This window comes from Rhinolophus sinicus, linkage group LG02 (assembly GCF_036562045.2).
Source record: "Rhinolophus sinicus isolate RSC01 linkage group LG02, ASM3656204v1, whole genome shotgun sequence".
NCBI lineage: Eukaryota > Metazoa > Chordata > Mammalia > Chiroptera > Rhinolophidae > Rhinolophus > Rhinolophus sinicus.
In genome coordinates, this window is record NC_133752.1 from 189,945,503 (window position 1) to 189,968,203 (window position 22,701).

The 22,701-nt window shown below is 49.9% G+C and overlaps 1 protein-coding gene across 1 annotated transcript; it reads left to right on the top strand.

Annotated features, from left to right (window-relative positions):
• Positions 1-15,241: 15,241 nt before the first annotated feature.
• HMOX1 (heme oxygenase 1) lies at positions 15,242-22,543 on the top strand. Its single transcript, XM_019728407.2, has 5 exons — positions 15,242-15,475; positions 16,637-16,757; positions 18,833-19,324; positions 20,618-20,717; positions 21,812-22,543. Exons 1-5 carry the CDS (start codon positions 15,453-15,455, stop codon positions 21,940-21,942), a joined length of 867 nt encoding a protein of 288 aa, XP_019583966.2. The 5' UTR covers positions 15,242-15,452; the 3' UTR covers positions 21,943-22,543.
• The last annotated feature ends 158 nt before the right edge of the window (positions 22,544-22,701 follow it).

Genomic DNA, 22,701 nt, shown 5'->3' on the forward strand with positions numbered 1-22,701 from the left:
GACAGCGCCACTGGAGTTGTGCAGACCAGGGTCCCTGAGTCCTGTGCCCCATGGAGAATGCTGTGACACTCAGGCTTCCGGCCATGTCTTTCCTCCAGCTGAGGGCTCAAGTTCAAGCTACAGGCCTGTCCCACTCTTCTGCACCTCTGCCTCACTCTGATTCACTCATTTTAGGAGGAGGCAGGTGGCAGGGCCAGGGCACTTTTATTTGTAAATAATCACAATTATAGAAACAGATCCACAATAATCATTACTTTTTATTGCGCAATTACAACAAGCCCGGCACAATGCTAACATGTGACATAGATAATTTCATTTCACACAAGCCTATGAGGTCGGGATGTTATTATCCCCATTTTATAGATAAGACTAAATTGAGGCCCAGAAACATGTACAGACTTAGCCAGGTCACTGAGCTTATTACTAATGGGATTCAAAGCCAAGTCTCAGGGATGTGTTAAATCGCCAGGATTTATAAGGCAGAACATTAATACATCTCGTTTGCCTTTGTCTAGTGAGCATTTCCCACTTGACTCAAAGGTATTTTTCCTGTCTTACATATTCAGTCACAGGCCTGATAAGGGCAAATAAAAAATCGGGCCGTGAAATACATCTATAAACTCTTCCACCGACGAGCTGGGTCTCAGTCACCGTATCTCCCTTATGAGGAGATGTAACATGACTATACAATATTCTTGCCAAAAATGTTGAGGCAGAATCATCAAATCATGAAGGAAAAAGACACATCTAGAACATGGGGCATTTTCAGAAAGCAACTGACCTGTCTCTTCAAAACAATTCTTTAAGAGTCAATGTCATGGAAGGCACTAACAAGACATGACAGCCAAAAGCAAGGCATGAACCTTGACTGGATTACTGAGCATGGGGGTGGGGGTGGGGGTGAGAGCCTCTAAAGAACTGTTTTGGAGGGAAACACCAGGGAAAGGGGCACGTGGACCCACATGAAGGGACATCACGGCAGCAGCATTCACTTTCTTTAGTGTGAGAATGGCAATGGGGACTGTGTCCTTGCCCTTATGGGTGAGGTGTCATGATGTCTGCCACATACCCTCACAGCATTCTGCAACAAAAATAGTAAAAGCGAAAAGGACAGAAGCAAAAGGAGATATTATGAACGTGTGATCTAAGGGACGGGTGTGTTGGTGTTCATTGTGCTCTGCATTTCAGCTTTGTGGTGGAGCTGGAACTTTTTTTTTTAATTAAAGTTTATTGGGGTGACAATGGTTAGTAAAGTTACCTAGGTTTCAGGTGTACAATTCTGTAATGCATCATCTATACATCACACTGCGTGTTCACCACCCAGAGTCAGTGATCCTACCATCACCATACATTTGATATAAAGGGAGGAAGAGGGGAAAAGGACAGGAGCGAGTCGCTGGATGAGCCTGATACTTCAGAGCCCCTTCTGGGTTCAGAGCCTAGACCCTGTATTAGTTATAGCAAGGCCATAACCAGGTGCCACAGACGAGGTGGCTTTAACAATACAAATTTATGCTCTCACAGTTCTGAAGGCTGGAAGTCCAAGCCTCAGCAGCTTTCATTTCTTTCTTCTGGAGCCTCTCCCCGTGGCTTGCAGGCAGCTTTCTCAGTGTGTCCTCACTGGTCTTTCCTCTGTGCCTGTGACCCCATCTCTCTGTAGATCGCGCCTCTTCCTCCAAGGACACCAGTTACACTGGATCCGGGCCCACCCTCACTGCCTCATTTTACCTTCCTCATCTCCCTAGAGGCCCTGTCTCCAAATACAGTCACATTCTGAGGTATTGGGGTTAGGGCTTAATATATGGATTTGGAAGGGACACATTTCTGCCCTTGACAGACCCTAAGGCTATCTTGAACTTTACCCCAAACTCCACAGGGGCTCAAAGAGTCCTTTCCAGTCTATCTGGTTCTCCTTCCTGCAGAGCCCTGAGGCTGAGCTCCTGGCAGGGGGGGTGTGGGGTGGGGGTGGGGGGCTGCTGCTGGCATCTGCTCGGAGGGACAGAAAGGAAGGGACAGGTCTCCTTCCACCTTTACCACCACCATCCTGCTCTCATCCATTCCGCACCTCCTCTCCCACTATCCTACTGCATCCCCCATACACACAACACCTACACCCAGCCAGCGGTTCAGGGGCAAAGTCACGCCAAGTGACCTGGGACAAGGCTCCTCCTTACCCTGGACGCAGCCCAACAGGCCTCTTCCTGGAGCTTACTCAGGGGGTGGGTGCTGGCCCCCCGGGGCCTTCACTCCCTCACAAACAGCACGCCCTCTTGCAGGACACTAAGGCAGGCCTTCCTCCTGGGGCTCAAAGTAAATTGCCCCCACCTCCAACCCCAGTGATAAAAGTCATATTTTCTATAGACACGTCGGAAATATTCAAAGGTATAAAAAGTAATAATCTACTTTTACCTATAATTAGGTAAAAGACTCCAGAAGCCTTCAGCATACTTTTACACTTAACCCAGTAATTCTGCTCTTGGGTTTCTGTCTACACGTATCATCAAAAACGCACAAAGCATTTTTTGCCTGAAGATATTCTTTTGGTTATTTACAATGCTATGTAGCCTAGTGTGTGCCTCCTGGCATGTCACGTTCATGAGTTCTGTGGGCACACCTCGTCCTTTGATTTTCCAGTGCAAAGATTCCAGCCCCCACCCCACTCACCAGGGCACCTCTCCTTAAGGGGAGCTCACAGTCCCACAGGCCACCCCTCGCTCTCATTTCTGGCTCAGAAACCTCATCTCTTTGGGAGCCCATTCCTTGATTCCCACAAAGACCCCTGCCCCAGCCTTTGGTTCAGGGCAGATTCAGACTGAGGGTTTGGGGTGAAGGTGAAGTACAGAACACAGCACAAGCAGCTCCATAAAGTGGAACATTCATTCGCCACCTCTGTCTGCAAGCCCAGCGACCATCTGTCACCGCTGGCAATTTCTGACTCACTGCTTTCTCGCCCTGGATCCCAGCTTCACAGCAGGGCTGCATTCAGACTTCTGAGGGCCCAGGCGCCTTCGGCTTCTGGGGCCCTTTCCGCCATACAATTATATAGGATCACATTTTAGGGCTGCGGTAGTATAAAGATAAATAAATATACTCCACCTGAACTCATTATTCTCTATCTATTATTATTGTACTTTATTTTCCATTCCGACTTTGAAAGAAATTAAAATTAAAACATTTCTGGGGAGCCCTGGGCACAGAGCCTCCACTGCCTAGTGAAGAAGCCGGCTTGCCTGCTTCCGCTAACGGCTCCTGGCCTCCGAAACCCCATCCCCCTCGACCTTCCTCCTCCTTTGGTTTCACCTTTCCTGTCAGACCTCGGTGGGGAGGGGGAGGCAAACAATGTATTTCAAAAATAAGACAAATATCTGATATGAATTATGCCCCTCCCATCATGTGTGAAAGCCACTGAGATTATTTTTATTTGTTTTAAATAATCCTTATCTTTCTCCTTCAATAGGAGAACAAAAAATTGGAAGCAACACAAAGGTTTAACAGTGGGAGCTGGGCATTCGAGATACTACCGTGTTTCCCTGAAAATAAAACCTAGTCAGACCATCAGCTCTAATACGTCTTTTGGAGCAAAAATTACTATAAGACCCAGTCTTATTTTACTATCATTTTTACTAAAATTTACTTATAGTAAAATAAGACCGGGTATAATGTAATATAACATACCGGGTCTTATAGTAATTTTTGCTCCAAAAGACGCATTAGAGATGATGGTCCGGCTAGGTCTTATTTCCTGGGAAACACGGTATGTGAAGCGGCTTGTAATAAATTGGGAAAACAGTTCTATTAAGCAAAAGGGAGGAAAAGGTGCAAAATAAACATTATGATGGCAGCGTATAGAGTTTGCATAGAAAAAGACTAAGGAAATGTATTTCTTAAGCTGTGTTCGTGTTATCATTGTTCTTTACATATAATCATATTGTATATATACAGCTCTGTGAGTATGATAGTTTATCCTTTTTTAATCCTAAAAAATACACTAGAATATTACTGGTTGTCTGCAGGTATGCGATTATTAGATTTAAATGTTGTAAAGTGACAGAAAACAGTATTGCAGCAGAAATGTGCGGGGCCCATAAATGTTGTAAGGTGGCCATGCAGTATTTATTAACTGGTGGATAAAAAATGGATTATTTAACATTTTTATTTAAAAGTCAAGGATGATAATAGACCCCTGGGATGTCATTAGGTGAAAAGAGCTTATCTTTGTCCATCGGTTTTAAGATGGGGAAACTGAGGCCCCAGGGAGACACCGAGTGTGTGCCGAATTGGGGAGAAAGAAATCGTCTGATCGTTCAATCGTACCCAAACCCTCCCGGGCTGCTACAGCAGTTCCCGCGCTGCTGGTGAGGCTGTGAGTGGCAGAGTCACTTGCTCCTGGTCATTTGCTACGGTTCCCAGTGAGTGTCTGCCACTCCTGGGCTCACTTAAGCCTCCCAACAACCCTGCATGGAGCTCAGATTGGTGACGAGCCGGGGGTCAGGGCGCAAAGAGGAGCCCATGGTCCCAATGCCGGAGACTGCCAGACGCGCCCGGCCTGCTAAGTAATCCTTTCCCCAGCGAGCCCGGAGCAGCGCCTTTCCTGCTGAGTCACGGTCCCGGGCTGCTTTTTGCTGTGTCATGGTCCCGAGGTCTGTTTTCGCTGAGTCACGGTTCCAGCTGCCAAATTCCTTGGGCCAAAGTCCCAGCGGTCCGGGCGGGCAGAGGCGGCAACTCCCTGGGGCAAGCACGTCTCTGCTGACCGCTGAATACTGGCAAAGCCAAGCCTCCCCTGCGCCCTCCTCCCGCTGGTCAGGCTGTCGTTCTCCCTATCCCTGTTTTAGGGAACTGATGTTCTCACTAGCCTCCCATAGGCCTGGCGCTGCGTTGGGGTCTTCATTAAATGGCAGAGCCCAGTGCGGGTGGCGTTGTGATCCCACTTAGAGGTGCGGGGATGTAACCCAAACGGAGGGACAAGCGGCCAAACAGCCAGCCTGAAGGCTCCCCAAGGTCTTGAAACAGTGCTGAGAGCAAAGAGACGGACAAAGAAATGCAAAGCAGGATCTGGGTTGGAAGCCGTGAACAAGCGGTGAAATTAGACTAAAAGCTTCGTATAATGAATGTGTATGGAAGTCAGATTCCCTGGTGTTTATAATTGCACAGCGGTTACAAGAGACCGCTCTGCTAAAGAATTGGGGGGTAAAAAGGGACATGATGTCTGCAACTTACTATCAAATGAGCCAGAAATAAAAGTATATATATATATATATATATATATATATATATATATATATATATATATTCCACCTGGATTATATATATACCGTGTTTCCCCCAAAATAAGACCTAACCGGAAAAGAAGCCCTAGCATGATTTTTCAGGATGACGTCCCCTGAACATAAGACCTAATGCATCTTTTGGAGCTCAACTTAATATAAGACCCAGTCTTATTTTCAGGGAAACACAGTGTGTGTGTGTGTGTGTATTATTATTTTATATATATAGAGAGAGAGCATGAATGATTAAACATGTGTCACAAAATACAACTGGTGAATCTAGGTAATGATCTACAGGAATTCTCTGTACTAGGTATTTATTCTTCAAACTTCTCTGGACATTTGAAATTATTTCAAAGAAGTTTACTTTTTGAGAAAAAAAAGATAAAGATGAGGAATCTGAGGTTCAAAACTTCCAAATGAGAGCAAGGTTTGTCACATGTTAGTGGCCCCGCCCTACACAGAACCTTCTAGAAATTTCCAGATAGGAAAAGACTGGCAGAATCGTGAAAGAGGAATCGGAGACTGTGCTGATACCAAACAGGACAGCTAATGCTTACTGCGGCTCCTCTGGGCCAGGCACCACACTGAGCTTCTTACAGATATTCAACTGATTTAATCCTCACCATGTTCCCTTAAGCTGATTTTTGTCAGACGAGGAAATAAAGCTTAGAGGGGTTAAAGTGCACACACGTAGTCATGGATATCTGGTTTGACTGCAGTTCTTTGGCTTAGTGTTTATTGCTTTACCCTAGAAGTCCCTAGATCAGCTTGAACCAGGTCCTGGAGCCCCAGTTAGGCTCCATATTGGACAGGCCATCCTAGCAGCCTGAGCTCCCAAACATGGAATCCCTGCCTGGTCTGGCCGAAGGTCTTCAGTCACTGGACCTGTGCTAGTGAAGGCTGGACAGTGAGACAGCTGTTGCTCTTTCTACCCCCTCATTGCGTCAGGCCCAGGGTCTCTGGACACCTGATTGTTGTAGAGCTTGTGTATGTTTTAGACGCAGACACACCTGGCCTTGATCCCAGGTGAGCTGTGTGACCATATGCAGAGAGTATAACCGTGCTAAGCTTCATTCATTAAATATGTAGGGACTGCCCACCTTGTGCCAGGCTCTGGGCATGGGAAAGTGAACCCCACCCGATCCTTGCTGCCTTCCTGGAGCTTACCTTCAGGGTGGGGGCAATTGAGGCACAGGGAGCTCAGTGGAGGGCCCCATAAGGAGAGGGCAAGAACTTCAGGGAGGCCCGGGCTCAGTTTGTTTCACAGCTTTATTAAGATGTAATTGACATACAAAAACTTTACATTTTTAAGGTACATAATTTGATGAGTTTTAATAAGTACACCAGTGAAACCATCTCCACAATCAAGATAATGCACTTATTTACCACTCCCCAAAGTTTCCTCCTGGTCCTTTGAGTCCCATCCCCCCACCTTCCAACTACCGTAGTAACTACTAATCGGATTAGATTAGCTTGCATTTTCTAAAATTTTATATAATTCTATGTACATTTTACATACAATTTTATATAAGTGTAATTAGAATGTAAGCTTTTTTCTTTTTGGTCTGGCTTGTTTTTCTTAGCATAATCATTTCAAGATCCATTCACGTTGTTACATGGATCAATGGTTCATTTCTTTTTATTGCTGAGTGTATCCAGTGTATGTTACACCACAATTTGTTTATCCATTCATCTGCTGATGGGCATCATATGGGTTGTTTCCCATTTGGGGCTATTACAAATCAAGCCACTCTGACCATTCATGTACAAGTCTGTGTGGACATGTGCTTTCGTGTCTCATAGGTAACTACCTAGGAGTGGGATAGCTGGGTTACAACGTAGGTGTATGTTTTGCCTCAAAAAATTGCCAAACTGGCTGGTTTGTTCAGTGGTTAGAGCGCAGTGCTCCTAACACCAGGGTTGCCGGTTCAATTCCCACATGTGCCAGTGAACTGCATCCCCCACAACTGGATTGAAAACAATGACTTGACATGGAGCTGATGGGCCCTGGGAAAGACACACTGTTCCCCAATATTCCCCAATAAAAAAAATTTTTTTTAATTGCCAAACTGTTTTGCCAAAGTGGTTGTATTGTAGGGGAGGAGAAAAACATTTTTCCTTTACCCTTCTAGGTTCTCCAGTTGGGGCCCTAGAAATCAAAGTGACAAAAGGCAAATTAACATACAGAGAGAAACAAGCAATTTATGAACACAGGCAGCGCACATACACATGGGAGAAACTCATTGATGAGTAACTGAAAGGAATGGCTTGTCTCTTAACAAAGAACAATACATTTGTGGGGAAGTGACAACACAAAGGAAAAGGAAGCAAGCTGTGGCAGGAGAATATATGCGGCAAATGAATGGGACATCCGGGGCAATTTGGGAACATATGTCGTGTCTGTTCCTCTGGGCGCCATCTCTGGGCTAAGAGTCTAGAGTTGTTTCAGGTGATTAATAGTCGAACCCCACTTTTCGGCAAATGAGGGGGAAGGCAGAGAGCAGTTTTTGGCATTCACTGTTTCTCAGTTGTCATCCATTCAAAATAACCCTTATGCCAAAGTGGCAAGTTTTGGGGAGGCAGATTCTGACCCCCTATCATTTTAGGTTCCCAACGGCAGTGAGAATTCCAGTGGCTCTGCATTCTCAACAGTAGGAATAGTCTAATTTTAGCCATTCAAATAGGTGTGTAGTGCTATCTCACTGTGCTTTTAATTTGCACTTTCCTAATGAGCTATGACGTTGAGCATCTTTTCCTGTGCCTAGTTAACATCCGTATATCTTTGGTGAATTGTCTGTTCACATTTTTTACCCATCTTAAAAAATTCACTTATTTGCCTTCTTATCGGTGAATCATTAGAGCTCTTTACATAGTCTAGAGAGGAGTCCTTTGCCGGCAACATGTTTGCACATATTTTCTCCTAGTCTCTGGCTTGCCTCTTGTTTTTCATGACAGTGGCTTTGGGAGAGCAAAAGCTTTTAATTTTGAGAAAGTCCCATTGGTTGATTTTTTTTTTTTCTTTTCTATTTTGTGCTTTTTGTATTGTGTTTGAGAAATCTTTGCCAAATCTAAGGTCACTAAGATTTTCCTTTATGATTTATTCTATATGTTTTATGGGTTTTAGCTCTTTTGTGGAGGTTTATAATCCATTCCTGGGCTGAGTCTCGAAAGATGACAGGCCTGGCAGAGGGGCAAGAGAGGACCTTCTAGGCAGGAGGGACCACCCTGCAAAGGGCCAGAGGGATGTGTACCTTGATGGTTGTTGGGGGTGGGGGTGGCACACGTGACGTAAACGAGCGAGTGGGGTGAGATCCTCTTGCTGGTGAGGTGGCCAGGACCCAAGGGCAGAGGGCCAGGGGTGACAGGAGTGAGCTTGCACTTGATCCCAAGGGCAGTGGGGAGCTACTGAAGGGGGTTGACCAGAGGAGGGGTGCAGCCACCCCAGGGGCCTTATCTGCAAAATCGGGGCAAGAGGAGTAAAGGAGTTAAAGAATGGAAAGGTGTTCCATCATCAGCCAGGCCAGCCCTCTTCTAGTCTTTTTGGGGCTCCCAGCCCCCCAGGAGGCTCATGACAATCACCCTGTATTAAATGTTAACATTTCCTGGTGACTGTTTCTTACTGCTCTGGGGAGCTCTTTTATTAGGAATGTTCATCTTCGTCTGTTAATGTGCGGCAAGCGGTGTGGGGACAGAGTCCCAGAGAGCAGTTTCCAGGCTCTCGGCCTCCCGGGAAAGGTGCTGGCTCAGGTAGTAAATGGCCATCAGGTGTAACCAGATGGCCGTCTGCTGTAGCTGGGTGGCCACCAGCTGTTACCAGTTAGCCATTAGCCACTAATATAACTGCCGTGGCTGAGCTAGGGGTAGGGGTAGGGGTAGGAGTGAGGGTGGGAGTGGGAGTGGGAGTGGGGGGGGGGGTTAGCAAGTTGGCAGAGAAGTGGACAGCAGGTTGCAGATCGAGGGGCTCCTGCTTCCTGTGTCTCCAGCCCAGCCGCCAGCAAGACGATAGTGGTGTGACACCCCTATCTATGGCTCTGTGGGTGTTCCTTTTAGGCCTCACCACATCCTGCGTTCCTGTGTGGGGAGCCGGAGCTGAGACCCTGCATGACAAGCATTTTCTCCCCGTCTGTCATGGGGTTTCAACCTTGCTCACAACCCAGAGAGCTTCAGTGTTTTGCCATCCAGTCTGAGGATGTTTCATTTGAGCGTGTCTGCCTTGCAGAGGAAAGCTGTGCTCCACTTAGGCTTGCACCTCATCAAGGCCCCCACCCCCACTGCTGGGTCAAAGGCATGTCCTTTTGGGTCTGTGTGCAGAGTGGCTGGGGTCAGGATACCCTATGTGGCCTTGTTTACCCCGGGGTGCCCCCTGCTTGAGGGCACCTGACGGAGGTCTCCCTGTTATCCTGGAATGCCATCCAGGTGAGGTGAGAGACCCCACCCCCATGCACCCCCAGCCTCAGCAGGGCCTCGCCTCTGCTTCTCTATTAGAACCTTGGAAGCCATAGCCTGGCCCCTCCCTGCAGCCCAAACCACTTCTGTTTTCCAGGCGCCAGGCTTCGGGGCAGCTGGGGAGTACTCAGCAGGATTTCCTCATTCTCCTCCTGCAGCTGCGTTTCTGCTGTGTCATGGTTGGGAGGGGGGACTCTCAGAGAGGAAGGGCAGACTGATTTGCTGAGTCACTAGCTGCTTCGTCAGCCTCTGGGTGGTCGGTGAAAGGTCAGCTTTCAAGGCAGGCAGGAGGAAGTGAAACTTCTAGAAAAGGACAAAGCCTCCCATTTATCACGTTGTTTGCAAAGCCCTCTCCCATACGTCTCAATTGATTTGTCCAGGACTGAGCTTCCCCCATCCCAGTAAACTGGCAATTCCATCTTCCCAGTTGGTTGAACTGAAAGCTTTGGAGTTACCCTTGACTCCAGTTCTCCCTCACATCCCACTCCTTATTCTTCTGAAAACCTTGATGGCTCTGCCTTTAAAATATGGATGTCCTAGGTCGCTTCTCACCCCATCCTGTCCCAGCCACCATCACCTCTCCCCTGATTACTGCAGTCGGTGGCCTCCTCCTGTGGCCTCTTCAGTCCAGTCTCCCCATTGGTCCCAGCAAAACCGAAGTGAGGTCCTCTCACTCCTCTGCTGCAAACCCCGCAGTGTCTCCTGCTCACAAATGTCCTTGGAACAGGCGGGCTCTGTCTGTCTCCCCCTGCTCTCTTCTGCCTGACCCTCCCTCTCTCTGCTTCAGTCACACTGACCTCCACACTGCTGTTTGTCCCTGCCACGTCTGTCCCACCTGGGGGCCTTGATTTGTCCGTGATTTGGGGGGGCCGATTCCCTGCTGCCCAAAACAAGGCTCCTCCCACACCTCCCAGCCTGTGAAGTCCTCCCTGACCTGCCCCTGATTTAACAGGGCCCTGCTCACACTTCCCGTTTCTCTGACTTCTCCTGCCATGTCTCTTCTGCCTTGGCCAGGCAAAGTTCTCCACCCGGGCCCACCTGGAGAATCCCGGTCCTCTCCCTATTTTAAGGTCTGCAACCTTGATTACATCTGCAAAGTCGAATGAACCTATTCAATAGTAACAAAATATATTCACAGGTTCCAGGTATTAGGGTGTGGACTACTTGGGCGTGTGTGTGTGTGTGTGTGTGTGTGTGTGTGTGTGTGTGTGTGTGTGTGTGATGATTCTGCCCACCACAGATAAACTTCCACCTCCTGGTTTGGTAAGGATGAAACAAGACTGAGCTTGGGAGAACGCTGGCTCAGAACAAACCTCAGTGTTTCTTTCCAGTTTTTCACCCACATTTGTCTTCCATGGCCCCTGTCCCCTTTCTGGATCACTTTCCCTACATCCAGACTTCCTCCATTAGGCTCCTGAGTGCGCATGCTGTCAAGGTGGGCTTCTAGCCTCTCCAGCGTTGTTATCTCCAGCGCTGATACAAACTGGCCCATTCCAAGCTGCTTAAGCAGTGACTGAAAGGAAAGCCCAGAGGCTGGTGGGTTCTGACAGACTAAAGCTTAACAAGGGAGTGGCAGGCATTGTGCTGGGAGAGGGCAGAGGGGAGCCACTGAGGGCGAACCTCCCAGGGTCTCTCTATCCATCCCTCTCTCCTGCTTCCCAGAGCTGAGGCTGTGCCCTGGGTATGAGGAAGACAGGCCTTGAGGGAGGCCGTATCCTTTCCTGTTGCTGTCATGACATTCCACCAGCACCATGGGTTAAAACACACACATTTATTCTCTGGATTCTGGAGGTCCAGAATGGGCTGCATTTCTTCTGGAGTGCTAAGGACGATCCACTTCGTCACCTTCTCTAGCTTCTGAGGCCACTTGCTTTCCTTGGCTCGTGGCCCCTAACTTCATCTTGAAAGCCAGCATCTTCCAGTCCTCTGTTCTGCTTCTCTTGTCACATCCCCCTCTTATCTGTAACTCTGCAGCCTCCCCCCTTACAAGGACTTTTGTGATTACATTAGGCCCACACGGATTCGGGATAATCTCTTTATCTCAAGAGCCTGAATCACATCCAAAAATCCCTTTTGCCATGTAAAGTAACATATTCACAGGTTCTGGGGATTAAGATATAGACATCCTTGGGGGGCTCTTACTTAGCAGACCACAGCAGGAGAAAGAATACCATGTGGGTCATTCCTGTTGCTTGAGGACAGGGCAGGGGAAGTCAGGAAACTGACTCAGCATGGGGAAAAGCTGCAAGCTCAACAGTGGGACAGAGAGAACCAGACCAACTCTGACCGACCTCCTCTGCCCTGAGGTTGTCTTTGGGTGGGGGTGGGGTGGAGGGTGGAGTCTGTTCTAGCCGAGTCAGGGGCTCCCAGTTGGAATGAGGAGCAAGCCTGGACTGGGAGCCAGGAACCCTTGGTTGCTGAAGGCTCTGTGTCCAATGGGGGCGCAGCCTGGGCAAGTCACTCCCCTCTTGGCATCTCTGCTCCCCCATGTTAAATAAGAAGGGGTCAGATCACATGAGCTTACCTTCGGGGTTCCTGAATTGGCAGTCTCTGGAGCTGCTGATGGGGAATTTTCAGGCCTTCCCACTCTTATCTCCTAAACTAGAGGACAGACTGGCCCCTCAGTGAGAGGGCTTGTGTGTGGGGTTCAGGAGCAAGGGCTACTGCGCTGCAGTGCCATGGTTTGAGTCCTGGCTCTGCCGTCACTAGCTGTGACTTGGGAAAACTACTTAATCTCTCTGGGCTTCAGTGTTCATGTGGACAATATGGAGATTAAAGTAATGATACTTTGCAGGGCTGTTGTTAGGATTAAACGAGATTCTGCACACAGTAGGTGCTCAGTAAAGGTTGGCTACAATGGCAATTTGTAATTGTGGCTTGGTTCCAGCCCTTTCCGGCCACCTAGCAATGTTATCATTTTTACCAGAAAGAGATCTGTGGAATCCAATCATTCATTCATTCATTCATTCATTCATTCAGTACTGGTTGTCTGCTACCTGCCACAAATGGTCCCAGACTCTGGAGATTTACACAACAAAGCAGACCAGGTCTCTGCCCTCCTAGATCTTCCATTCTAATGAGGCCACTGGTTTCTAATAGTCCTCATTTCTAGAAAGTTCTTGGCAACTGTTTTTGAAATCATCTAGCGGCAACAGTCCTGACTAGCAGAACCAGCCGTTCCAAGACAACCTTGGAGGTGCTGTCTGGACCTTAGTGGGAATAACTATGTCCCTTTGTCTTGTCTCACTCCCTGCTGCATTCTGAGAGATGACGCCCCACCTTGAAGTTTTGAAATCTTTGAACCAGACTACCTGGAATGCTTATCTTTATCCCACTGCCTCCGTTTCCTCATTTGTAAAATGGGAATAATGGTAGTACCAAATCTTATGGAGATATGAGGATTAAATGAGTTAATACATGTGTTTAGTGTAGTATCTGGCGCATAGTAAGTGCTCAGTGAATATTAGCTATTAGTATTTGTCTTGGTATAGAATTAACCCCTGGTCATCTATAGAATGTAAAAACATTTATGAGACTACAAGAGTCAGAAAAGATTTATTGAAAGTCAGAGAGACAGTTCTGGCAAAGGGAAGTTTTGCCCGATAGGGACAGCTGCCCTGATGAGAAGGAATGCTCGGGTTTTATATTTTTCTAAGCAGGATGTAGGGTGCTTGTCAGCTTGCGGGGGTGAGCAGGGGGCTGTCATTACAATTGTCTTCTCCTGGGAACTGTCCTGTTCCCATCTATGATGGGTGTCAACTTGCAAGGGGTTGCTGTTGCCATTGGGAACTGCTCTGTCCCCACCTACCCTCTTTCCCCGAAAATAAGACCTAAGCAGACAATCAGCTCTAATGCATCTTTTGGAGCAAACATTAATATGAGACCTGGTATTTATTATATATTATATTATATTATATTATATTATATTATATTATATTATATTATTGGGTCTTATAGTAAAATAAGACTGGGTCTCATATTAATTTTTGCTCCACAGACGCATTAAAGCTGATTTTCCGGTTAGGTCTTATTTTTGGGGAAACACGGTATGGTGGATGTAAGGTGTTTGTCAGCCTGCAAGTGCAGTGCTAGCCAGGGCATTTGGAGCCAAGCGATTAATGTTTAAGCTCTATCCTGCCAGTTTACAAGCTTGTTCCTGTTAACTCTTTGCCCATCCCGTCTTGCCAGCTCACTAAGCCCACTTCTGTTAACTCTTCACTTGTCTCAACAGTATTGTTATTGTTCACAGAAACACAAGGTGGCTGTGTGGTTTATAGCAAGGGCTACATTCTTTGGCATAGCCCTTCTATCTGGAAAGCTCAGCAGCCCCCGGGTTGCTACATTAACCTGGTGGCTGACACTCAGGTCTAAGTGATCTTGGAAGAGGACGGATCATGGGCCAGAACTCTGACCTTGGATGGGATGGACCCACTGCTCACCTGTACCTGCCTGGTTCCCCCAGACTCTCTCCAAGGATCAGAGACTCCTGACGTGCATGGGTGGAAGGGACCACAGGACTCAGCCACCTCAGTTCCCCAACTGGGGAATCCATACTTGACAGTCCACCTCAACCCTATACTTGTGTTCTTTTAGAGGAGGGCACTTGCTCCCTGCATTTCCAAAGAACGGTCCTTGTAACGAGACAAAGTCACCTTTTCTTGTCTTTCTTTCTTTCTTTTTTTTCTTTTTTTAAATTGAGAACCCAGAATTGTGGCATTGGGAAGGGACTCTAGGAACCATCCAGTGCATTTGTTTTGTCATCTGGCTCACCCAGTGACCTGCTTTCGCAGTCCCAAGCGAGCAGTCTCATGCAGAACTCATTCAGATCAGCAAGGGCCAGCTCTGTTCCAGGCCTGGAGTGGGTGCTGGGCATGAGTCAGACCTGCCCAGCCCTGGAAGAGCACCCTATATATTAAGCTGGGAGGTAGTTTAGGTGACTGTCCCTGGCAAGTTGTGAACCAAGTGCTAAGAGAGCCCCGGGAGGAAGGCAGAGACAGGGACTCACCCAGAGTTTGGGTCCCAGTTTCCTGCTCTGTGTGTGACCCTGGGCATGCCATTTCACCCTCCCCTCCCAGCCTCAGTTTCCCTGTCTGTAAAATGGGAGTAATCTACTCCACAGGGGAGTTGTACAGATGAACCATGAAAACACTACAGTCTCTAGCACTTAGTAGATGCTCCAAACACAAGTCCTAATCCTACATTTGAAAGGAGTGTGAGGAGACAGGCTGTCAGCTGAAGGTCCTGGAGGAGATGATTTTTAGGGTGCAGGCTGGGCACCCTGGTTGTCTACAGGCTGAGGCTGGATGGGGTAAGTCCCTGTGTTGCCCACCAGCCTCCAGCTCTGAGAAGCGCTGCCTCTCAGCTCTCTGGAACTCTCCGATTCCTGGGGTGCTCCAAGTCTCATCACTGGGTGGGGGGGTTCTGGAAGGGGAAACATCACACAGCAGCTCAGATTTCCAGAAGAGATTATTTATTTATTTTACGTCGGTTCAAGCGGCTTTGTTTGCCAAGGCTCATGTGACCGCTCTCCCTCCACCCCCGCAGGCGGGGCGCCGGCTCACGCGGGTGTTGCAACTTCTGGTCAGAAAGTTTGGATCAGCTGTTAGGCGTGGGCACGTGATCCGCGCCGGAGATAAATTGACCGGGCGGCAGGGCTCGGCAGTCACTCGTCTGCCTCTTTCCTCGGCTGTAGACGTCGGAGTGAGCCCCGGAGCCAGCACCAAGCCTAGCACCGGCAGGATGGAGAGCCCGCATCTCGACAGGCAAGCCCCGGGCGGTGGGGCAGGGGGACGCCGGGCTACGGGCAGGGCAGCCCCTGCCGTGCCTTCCCGACCGACCCAGACAGAGGCGGGAAGCCACGTCGCTGAACAGCTAGTCGCTTGGGCTTGGGAGGAAGCAGGAGCTGGATTCCGGTGTTGTCTGTGCTCCTGGGGTAATTAGAGGGATGAAAGGTGATTTACATGCCCGCCACCCCGGCACGGGGGCGGGGTGACCCCTGGGAGGGTCGCTATGGTATCCAACTTTGTTTTGGGTGGGACTGGACTTTTCAATGTGCTTGGAGGACTCTGCTTAGTCTAAGATCCTGTGGGCTGCGGGAGCCTGGATGAGAGTGTGTGGTTCTCTTACCAGAGCCCACTCTTGGCCGAGTCCAGCTTTCACTAGCTGTCAAGACTTCACCGTCGTTACTGCGTCCCCGTTTTCCAGAGAAGGGAGGCAGCAAGCGCAGGATGCCTGGCCAGCTGGTGTCAGAGCTGGGGTGTGAACCTTGGTCATCTGGCATGTCCACGTCTGGTCCCCTCCCCTGCTCCCAAGAATTTGGTCCTCATGTATAGAACGGGATGATGTTTCTGGAAGGGGCGTGGGAGAGAAAGGAGGAGATTGGACAATTCTGTGAGGTGCCCATCAGGGTATATGACAGAAATACTCCCAGAAAGAAACGTTTTCTTTGAGTAAAGAAGAGCTGTCGTCAGTCTTTTTAACCCAAATGCTTTTATGATGAGTGTAACAGTATAGGGGGTCGTGAGGTTTGTACCTGAAACCTCAACAAAATAAATGAATTAAACCTTGGCTCTAAAAGCCCATCAACACAGCATTGGATCCGAATGCTCACCCTGCCCACTGCTGCTTCTCCCTGGGTTGTGCTGCTTCCTACTTCCCTCCGTGGAGAATAACTCATGCCAGGATTGCCCCGTTAATTTGGGGACCATATCACATAGTGTGTTAGTGACTGAAGAGTGTTGATGGGACTGCAGAGAAGGCTGGGAATGTGACCTGTGTATTACTAGATGGGAGGCCGGACGATTTGTGATAAAACGGAAATCTTTTGAAAGCTTGCCGACAGCGGCTCCCTCAGGGGCTCAGTGTTGGGAAGAACCCTGCTGACAGTCACCTGCTTGCTCACCCTCCTTCCCCGCCCTCGGCAGCATGCCCCAGGATTTGTCAGAGGCCCTGAAGGAGGCCACCAAGGAGGTGCACACCCAGGCGGAGAACGCTGAGTTCATGAGGAACTTTCAGAAGGGCCAGGTGACCCGAAAAGGCTTTAAGGTATGTGGTCTGGTGGGACCAGCCCTGGAGGGGTGTTTGATGAATTTGGGTGTGCCCAAGGCCCAGGCCAGTGGTTTCTATGGGGACTGGGACCAGGGATGCTGAGGGACAAGATGGGCATATCTGAGAAATCATTTTACAGATGATGCCAACGAGGCCCAGAGAGGGGAGGTGACTTACCTGAGGTCACACAGCAATTTAACGGCCTGCTATACAGTATTGTGGAGGGGCTGGGGCAGCAGTGCTGTCAACTGGGCACCTATTCCATACCGGGTGTTTTACACACTTGAAATGTAATTTGTGCTTCAACCCTGATAAGCAAGAGGAGGGAGGGAAGGCTCCAGAGAGGTTAAGTAACAAATGAAAGGTCACACCGCCACTAAGTAAATGGGACAGGCTGAAGTCAAGCCAAGGCTGGCCTCATTTGAGAGCTTGTCCTTCTGACTTAATTCTAATCTGCCTCTGAAGGCAAGGGGTAGGTATGGGTTTGAGCCCTAGCACAACCATTTCCTAACAGTAAGACTGGACACACCTCATCTAACCTCCCTGAGGCACCTTTCCTTCATTGTGAAGTGGGATTTCAACAGCAGTGTTTTCTTAAGCACTCTCTGTAAGCTAGGCACAGACTTTTGCTGTTTCCTAGCACTGTTATGAAATTCATGCAAATAGAAGGGAAGCACTTGACAAAGAACCAGACAAGTGTCTGGCATGAGGCAAGGCTTGTTCAGATGGAATGGTGGGGAGGGTGGGGGAGGGGAGATGTATAACACCCCTCCCTTTTGCAAACTGGGTCCTCCTCTATTTCCCACTTGAGAGGTGCTCCAGTGAAGGGAGATTTAAGGTCCAGCTCTGAGGTGGGAGATGAGGGGGTGGGGCCCCTGGCTACCTCCTGTGGGTGCTGGATCTAACCCTTGCTCCCTCTTCCTCATTCTCCTCCTCCCCGCCCTCAAAAAGATGATATACACCCAGTTGCTGCAATGTGACCTCTGGAATATACCATCCCCAGCCACCTTAGATTTGGATCTTGCCTCTAAGCCACTAATTTCAAAGTGTACACAGAGGTCTGTGAGAGGACCTAGTGCTCACTTAGATTATGCTGAAGGAGGTGGCATTTGTCACCACGGCCTCTGATTTGAGTGCTGAGTGCCAGGCTGTGCCCAGGGCTTCTTTCCCTGTGTCATCCTGACTGACCCTCACACCAGCCCCATTTAGAACATGGTCAGGTGATCCCCTTGCAGGGGAGAGAACGAAGGCGTGACTTGCACAGGGTCACTCACACCTCAGATCGCCCAGAGAGGGTGAGTGGCTCACCTGCAGTCACACAGTTGCCGATTGGCTGAGCTGAGATTAGATCAGGTTGGTCACATGCAAAAGCCCTGGTTATTCTGGACCAGGCTGCCTGGCTTTCTGCCCCATTGAGAAATGGGGCTGCAGTGAAGGTTTAAGATTCAGAAATAACCTGACAACCTCAAGTCTCAAGTGGGACTTTGTCCTTCTTCAAACTCAAACGAGAGTATTAATGTGTAACAGGAGTTCCTTGAGCCAAGGTGCACGGGGCCTGACTCCCCAGCGCAGCATCCAGAGGTGGCAGAGTTCAGAGTGGGCCTCTAAGAAGGAGAGTTGGGCCCTGCTGCCATCATCGGAGGTCAAAGGCCAGAGGCACCCGGTCTCCTGTCAGCACTTTCATCCAGGCCTTCCCCTGCTCCAGAGCTGTGATGGCTCCCTAACAACGCCTGGGCTTGACTCCAGTTTCATTTCTTACTAGCTGTACAACCTCAGCATCTCTCACCCTCTCTGAGCCTTAGTTTGCTTTTCTGTAACATGGCGACAGCAGCTCTGTTGGGTTTTTATGAGGATTACAGCCACGTGTTTTACTCAGAGGGGTAAAAGGGTTTGGGGCTCAAAGTGCACACTGGAGTTTTTCTCGTATGACACTCCTCCAGCTGCTGTGGAGAGGATTGGAGGGCCAGCAGGAGGTGGGAGCCCCTGAGGGCCTCTGGGATGGTAGCAGTGAAGGAGCTGGACGGGCGTTCTTTTACTCCGCTGGAGGCCTGACCTGCTCTCTCTGCTTTCAGCTGGTGATGGCCTCCCTGTTCCACATCTATGAGGCCCTGGAGGAGGAGATTGAACGCAACAAGGAGAATCCAGTCTTCACACCCCTCTACTTCCCGGAAGAGCTGCACCGGAGGGCCTCCCTGGAGCAGGACTTGGCCTTCTGGTACGGGCCCCGCTGGCAGGAGGCCATCCCCTACACACCGGCCATGAGGCGCTATGTGCAGCGACTCCACGAGGTGGGGCGCACAGAGCCCGAGCTGCTGGTGGCCCATGCCTACACCCGCTACCTGGGCGACCTGTCTGGGGGCCAGGTCCTCAAGAAGATTGCTCAGAAGGCCCTGGACCTGCCCAGCTCTGGCGAGGGCCTGGCCTTCTTCACCTTCCCCAATATCGCCAGTGCCACCAAGTTTAAGCAGCTGTACCGCTCCCGCATGAACTCTCTGGAGATGACCCCCAAGGTCAGGGAGAGGGTCATCGAAGAAGCTAAGACTGCGTTCCTGCTCAACATTCAGGTAAGGGCCTGGCAGCCCAGGCCGCTGCCGCCACCTCCCTCAGCTGCTCCTCTACGGGACATTTCTCTTATAGCAGGGAAGGGGGTCGGGGACTCATGGTCAAGTGCAGAGACACGGGAGCCAGGGTTTCAGTTCTGCCACTTAGTGGCTGGGGGGTCTTGGGCAAATCCCTTAATCCCTCTGTACCTCGGTTTCCCCATCTGTAAAATGGGGATAGAATCGTATATACCTCTTAGAGATCTTGTGAGGGTTAAGTGAGTTTATACCAGTAAAGTCCCCATAGCAGAGCCTGGTACAGGGTCAGTCCTCTAATGTTAGCTACTGTCCTTATGGGGCGTGAGCGCCATAGCTGTAGCACTTGGTGACAGCATTCTGTGATGATACTCAAGCTGTGTGTGTACTTGTGTCTAGCCAGGTTGGCCCTACAGGGGTTATAGGTTGCACAGATGTGGCCTCTGCCCTCCAGGGTCTCTCAGCCCAGCCAGGGAGGAGGGAATGCATCTTTCTACAAGTGCCTCAAGCCCAGGGGGAAGGTGGGCATTGAGAAAGCCTAGAAGGATGAGTTCTTGGGCAGGGCCGGGGGTGGGTGTCCTGAGTGGGGGGTGAGGTTCCTTCTAACCCACATGTTGTAGAACCTGTTGCTCTCCCCCCACCTGGAGGTGCTATGGAAACTGGGGCGCCCACTCATGGCCTCCTGGCTCCCTGCTCCCAGCCTGGGACCTCGGGAGAGACTGGTCTAAGCATTTGTTATGGGACAACGCCCCTCCCTTGCTGTTCCCTAAACTATAATAAACCAGACCTGGTCAATCCTCCAAGAAAATCTGTGCCTCTGAGGGGCTGGGAGCCAGAGCCCGACTGGCTGGCCGGCTGGCTCTTGCGTCCAGGCACGTAACCCTCCAGTAGCTGCCACTCCCTCATTGCAAACCTCAGCTAATGAACACCGTGAGACACGCTTTCCAAGGGTGACTCTCACAAAGAAAATTGGTAAAGAAAGCAGGGTGCAGAAAGCTGCATAGACTCGGGTGCCACTCAGGAGGGACACGGGAGAAGGCCATGAATGGGGACAGTGAGCCCTAAATTCAGGATGGGTGTTACTGGGGAGCATCTGGGGAGAGCAGGCAGGCGACTCCAATGTACGTGTAACATCTTCTCTCTTAAGCTGGGTCAAAGGATACATGAACATTCAATAGTAAGATGATTCTGTTATGTCCTAAATATTTCAAAACCAACTTCAGACCCCACCGTTAGCTGGAGCCTAGCACCATCTCTCACTGTGTGTCTTCTGTCTTCTAGCTGTTCAACGAGTTGCAGGAGTGGCTGACCCGGAAAGTTGAGGACCAGAGCCCCTCGCAGGAGCCAGGGCTTCGCCAGCGGGCGGGCAGCAGGGTGCAAGGTGAGGGCCTCTGGGGAGCAGCGTTTCCTCTGGGCTCCGTTGGCGGGGGGGCATATGGCCCAGCACTGTGACTCCAGTGTCTCTTAACTCTCCTGTCTTCTGCATGTTTTAAATGAGAAGTGGGGTGCAGGCAAAAGGGCATGGGGTCTCAACCTCCAGTGTGTGAGTCTGGGCACCTCTCCCCACCTCAGTTTCCCCAACTCCCAAACCAAGGGAGGTTGAGCTAGTTCTAGTTCATTGGCTCAAAAGTAGAGTCACAGAGAAGACCCTGGGAAGTCGGGCAAAGTCCTCTTAATTTAGGTTGCTTTTGGGGCCCTTTAATGGTTCCTGAGCAGAGAGCTCTGATACAGGGCAGGGGCTAGGACTGTTTCTAGCTGTTACACTGCTGTGGGGTGCTGCCTAGGGAGACACACAGCCTCTGGGTCTTGTTGCGTTAGGCCCTCCCTCACGTGCTTCAGAGTTATTCAGAGGCTGTGTCTGTGCTGAGAGAATATCTGGGAAACGTCCCAAGAGACCCAAATGCTCCACAATATGGACGTCCACCGAACCTGACACATGCGGGCGGAAGTGTGGCTTTGGGAATGGGTGGAATGGAGAAGTGAAGCTCACTGCCTTTCTGGCAGCTTCCATTAAGCCTTCTTGGCTCTTGGTGCCACCCTGACCCCGTGCCTTGTGGCTTTTCCACACGTGCCAGGACCATGTGGACCCCTCTATTGGTGGGATTGTGCCTCAGAGTATTGGAATTCTGCCCAATCCTGGTAGGACTGGCTACCTGGTGTGGTGAGGTGTAGTTGCCCTAATGGCACCAGTTCTCAAAGTGTGGTCCCCTGGAGTACCTCTGGAGGGCATGGTCTCACAAGGGGGGCTGGCTGAAAAGTGAGGAATAGACAGCTTGGAGAAATAGTAAGCTCCCTGTCTTTGGAGGTATTCAAGCAGTGGCTAGAGGGCTACCTGTTTGTGCTGTAGTAGAATCCTGGCATTGAGTGGGACTGCACTAGAGACTGCTAAGGCCCTTGTGCTGTGTTTTTCTGTGACATCAGACATCCCACCTCTGTGCATCTGTGTGGTTGACACTGACCCCCTTTCTCTTTCAGACGCTACTCCCATCGAGACACCCAGAGGGAAGTCCCAGCTCAATATCCTCTCCCAGGCACCACTAGTCCGATGGGTCCTCACACTCAGTTTTCTGGTGGCAACGGTTGCCATGGGGCTTTATGCCATGTGAATGCATGCGTGTTGGTTCCTGGGGCCATGAACTCTGTCCAGCGGAGGACCCTCTTTCTAGAGGGAAAATCTCAGCTGGCTCCTTTCCCTTGGGCATGGGGGGCTGTCAGCACCCCCACCCTCCATCCCTCTCTGGAAAGGAAGAAGGAGACTTAGGTGTCTTCCCCACCAAAAGCACATCCAGCCAATGACCTCAACTTCCAGAGTGGGATGAGGGGTCCTGCCCAGCCCTCAGAACACTCCCCTCCCCTCCTCCTGCAGCAGAGCCCAGCAGTAGCCAGAAGTAGCAGCTGTCCTGAACCTCCAAAGACCCTGGGGTCACGGTCTCCTCGTTGACTTGCCATGAACGCTTTCCTCGTGGGCCATGGCAATTTTCATATAAATGTGCAAAGATGTTGTGTCTTGTGTTTGTCTTGTTTTTGTTGGAGCCACTTTTTGTTCCCAGCACAGCCTGAACTGTGGTGGCATTTTGTTGTGTTCTGTTTTTTGTTTTTTTTTATAGCAGGGTAAGGGTGGTTGGGTGGGGAGAGGTGTTTTTAACAGCACTGTGGCCTTGGTCCCTAACTTTTATGTGAAATAATAAACTATATTGCCTGATATAACTTGAAGTGTTTTTCTTGGGCTGTTACCTTGGGGAACTGACCTTTTCCTCACTTGTTTCTTGAATGTCTGGTGGGGAGAAAGGGTGAAGGTGTGGGTGGCAAGAGCCTGTTTCAGATGTTGTGTTCTGTTCTGAGAATGGGGGGTGAGTTTTAAGTAG

Bases quoted from the DNA above. Each gene is read 5' to 3' on its own strand.
- HMOX1 (XM_019728407.2), top strand. From the start codon at position 15,453: ATGGAGAGCCCGCATCTCGACAG. The intron at 16,758-18,832 runs GTATGTGGTCTG...CTCTGCTTTCAG, and splicing joins TGACCCGAAAAGGCTTTAAG to CTGGTGATGGCCTCCCTGTT. The intron at 20,718-21,811 runs GTGAGGGCCTCT...TTTCTCTTTCAG, and splicing joins GGCGGGCAGCAGGGTGCAAG to ACGCTACTCCCATCGAGACA.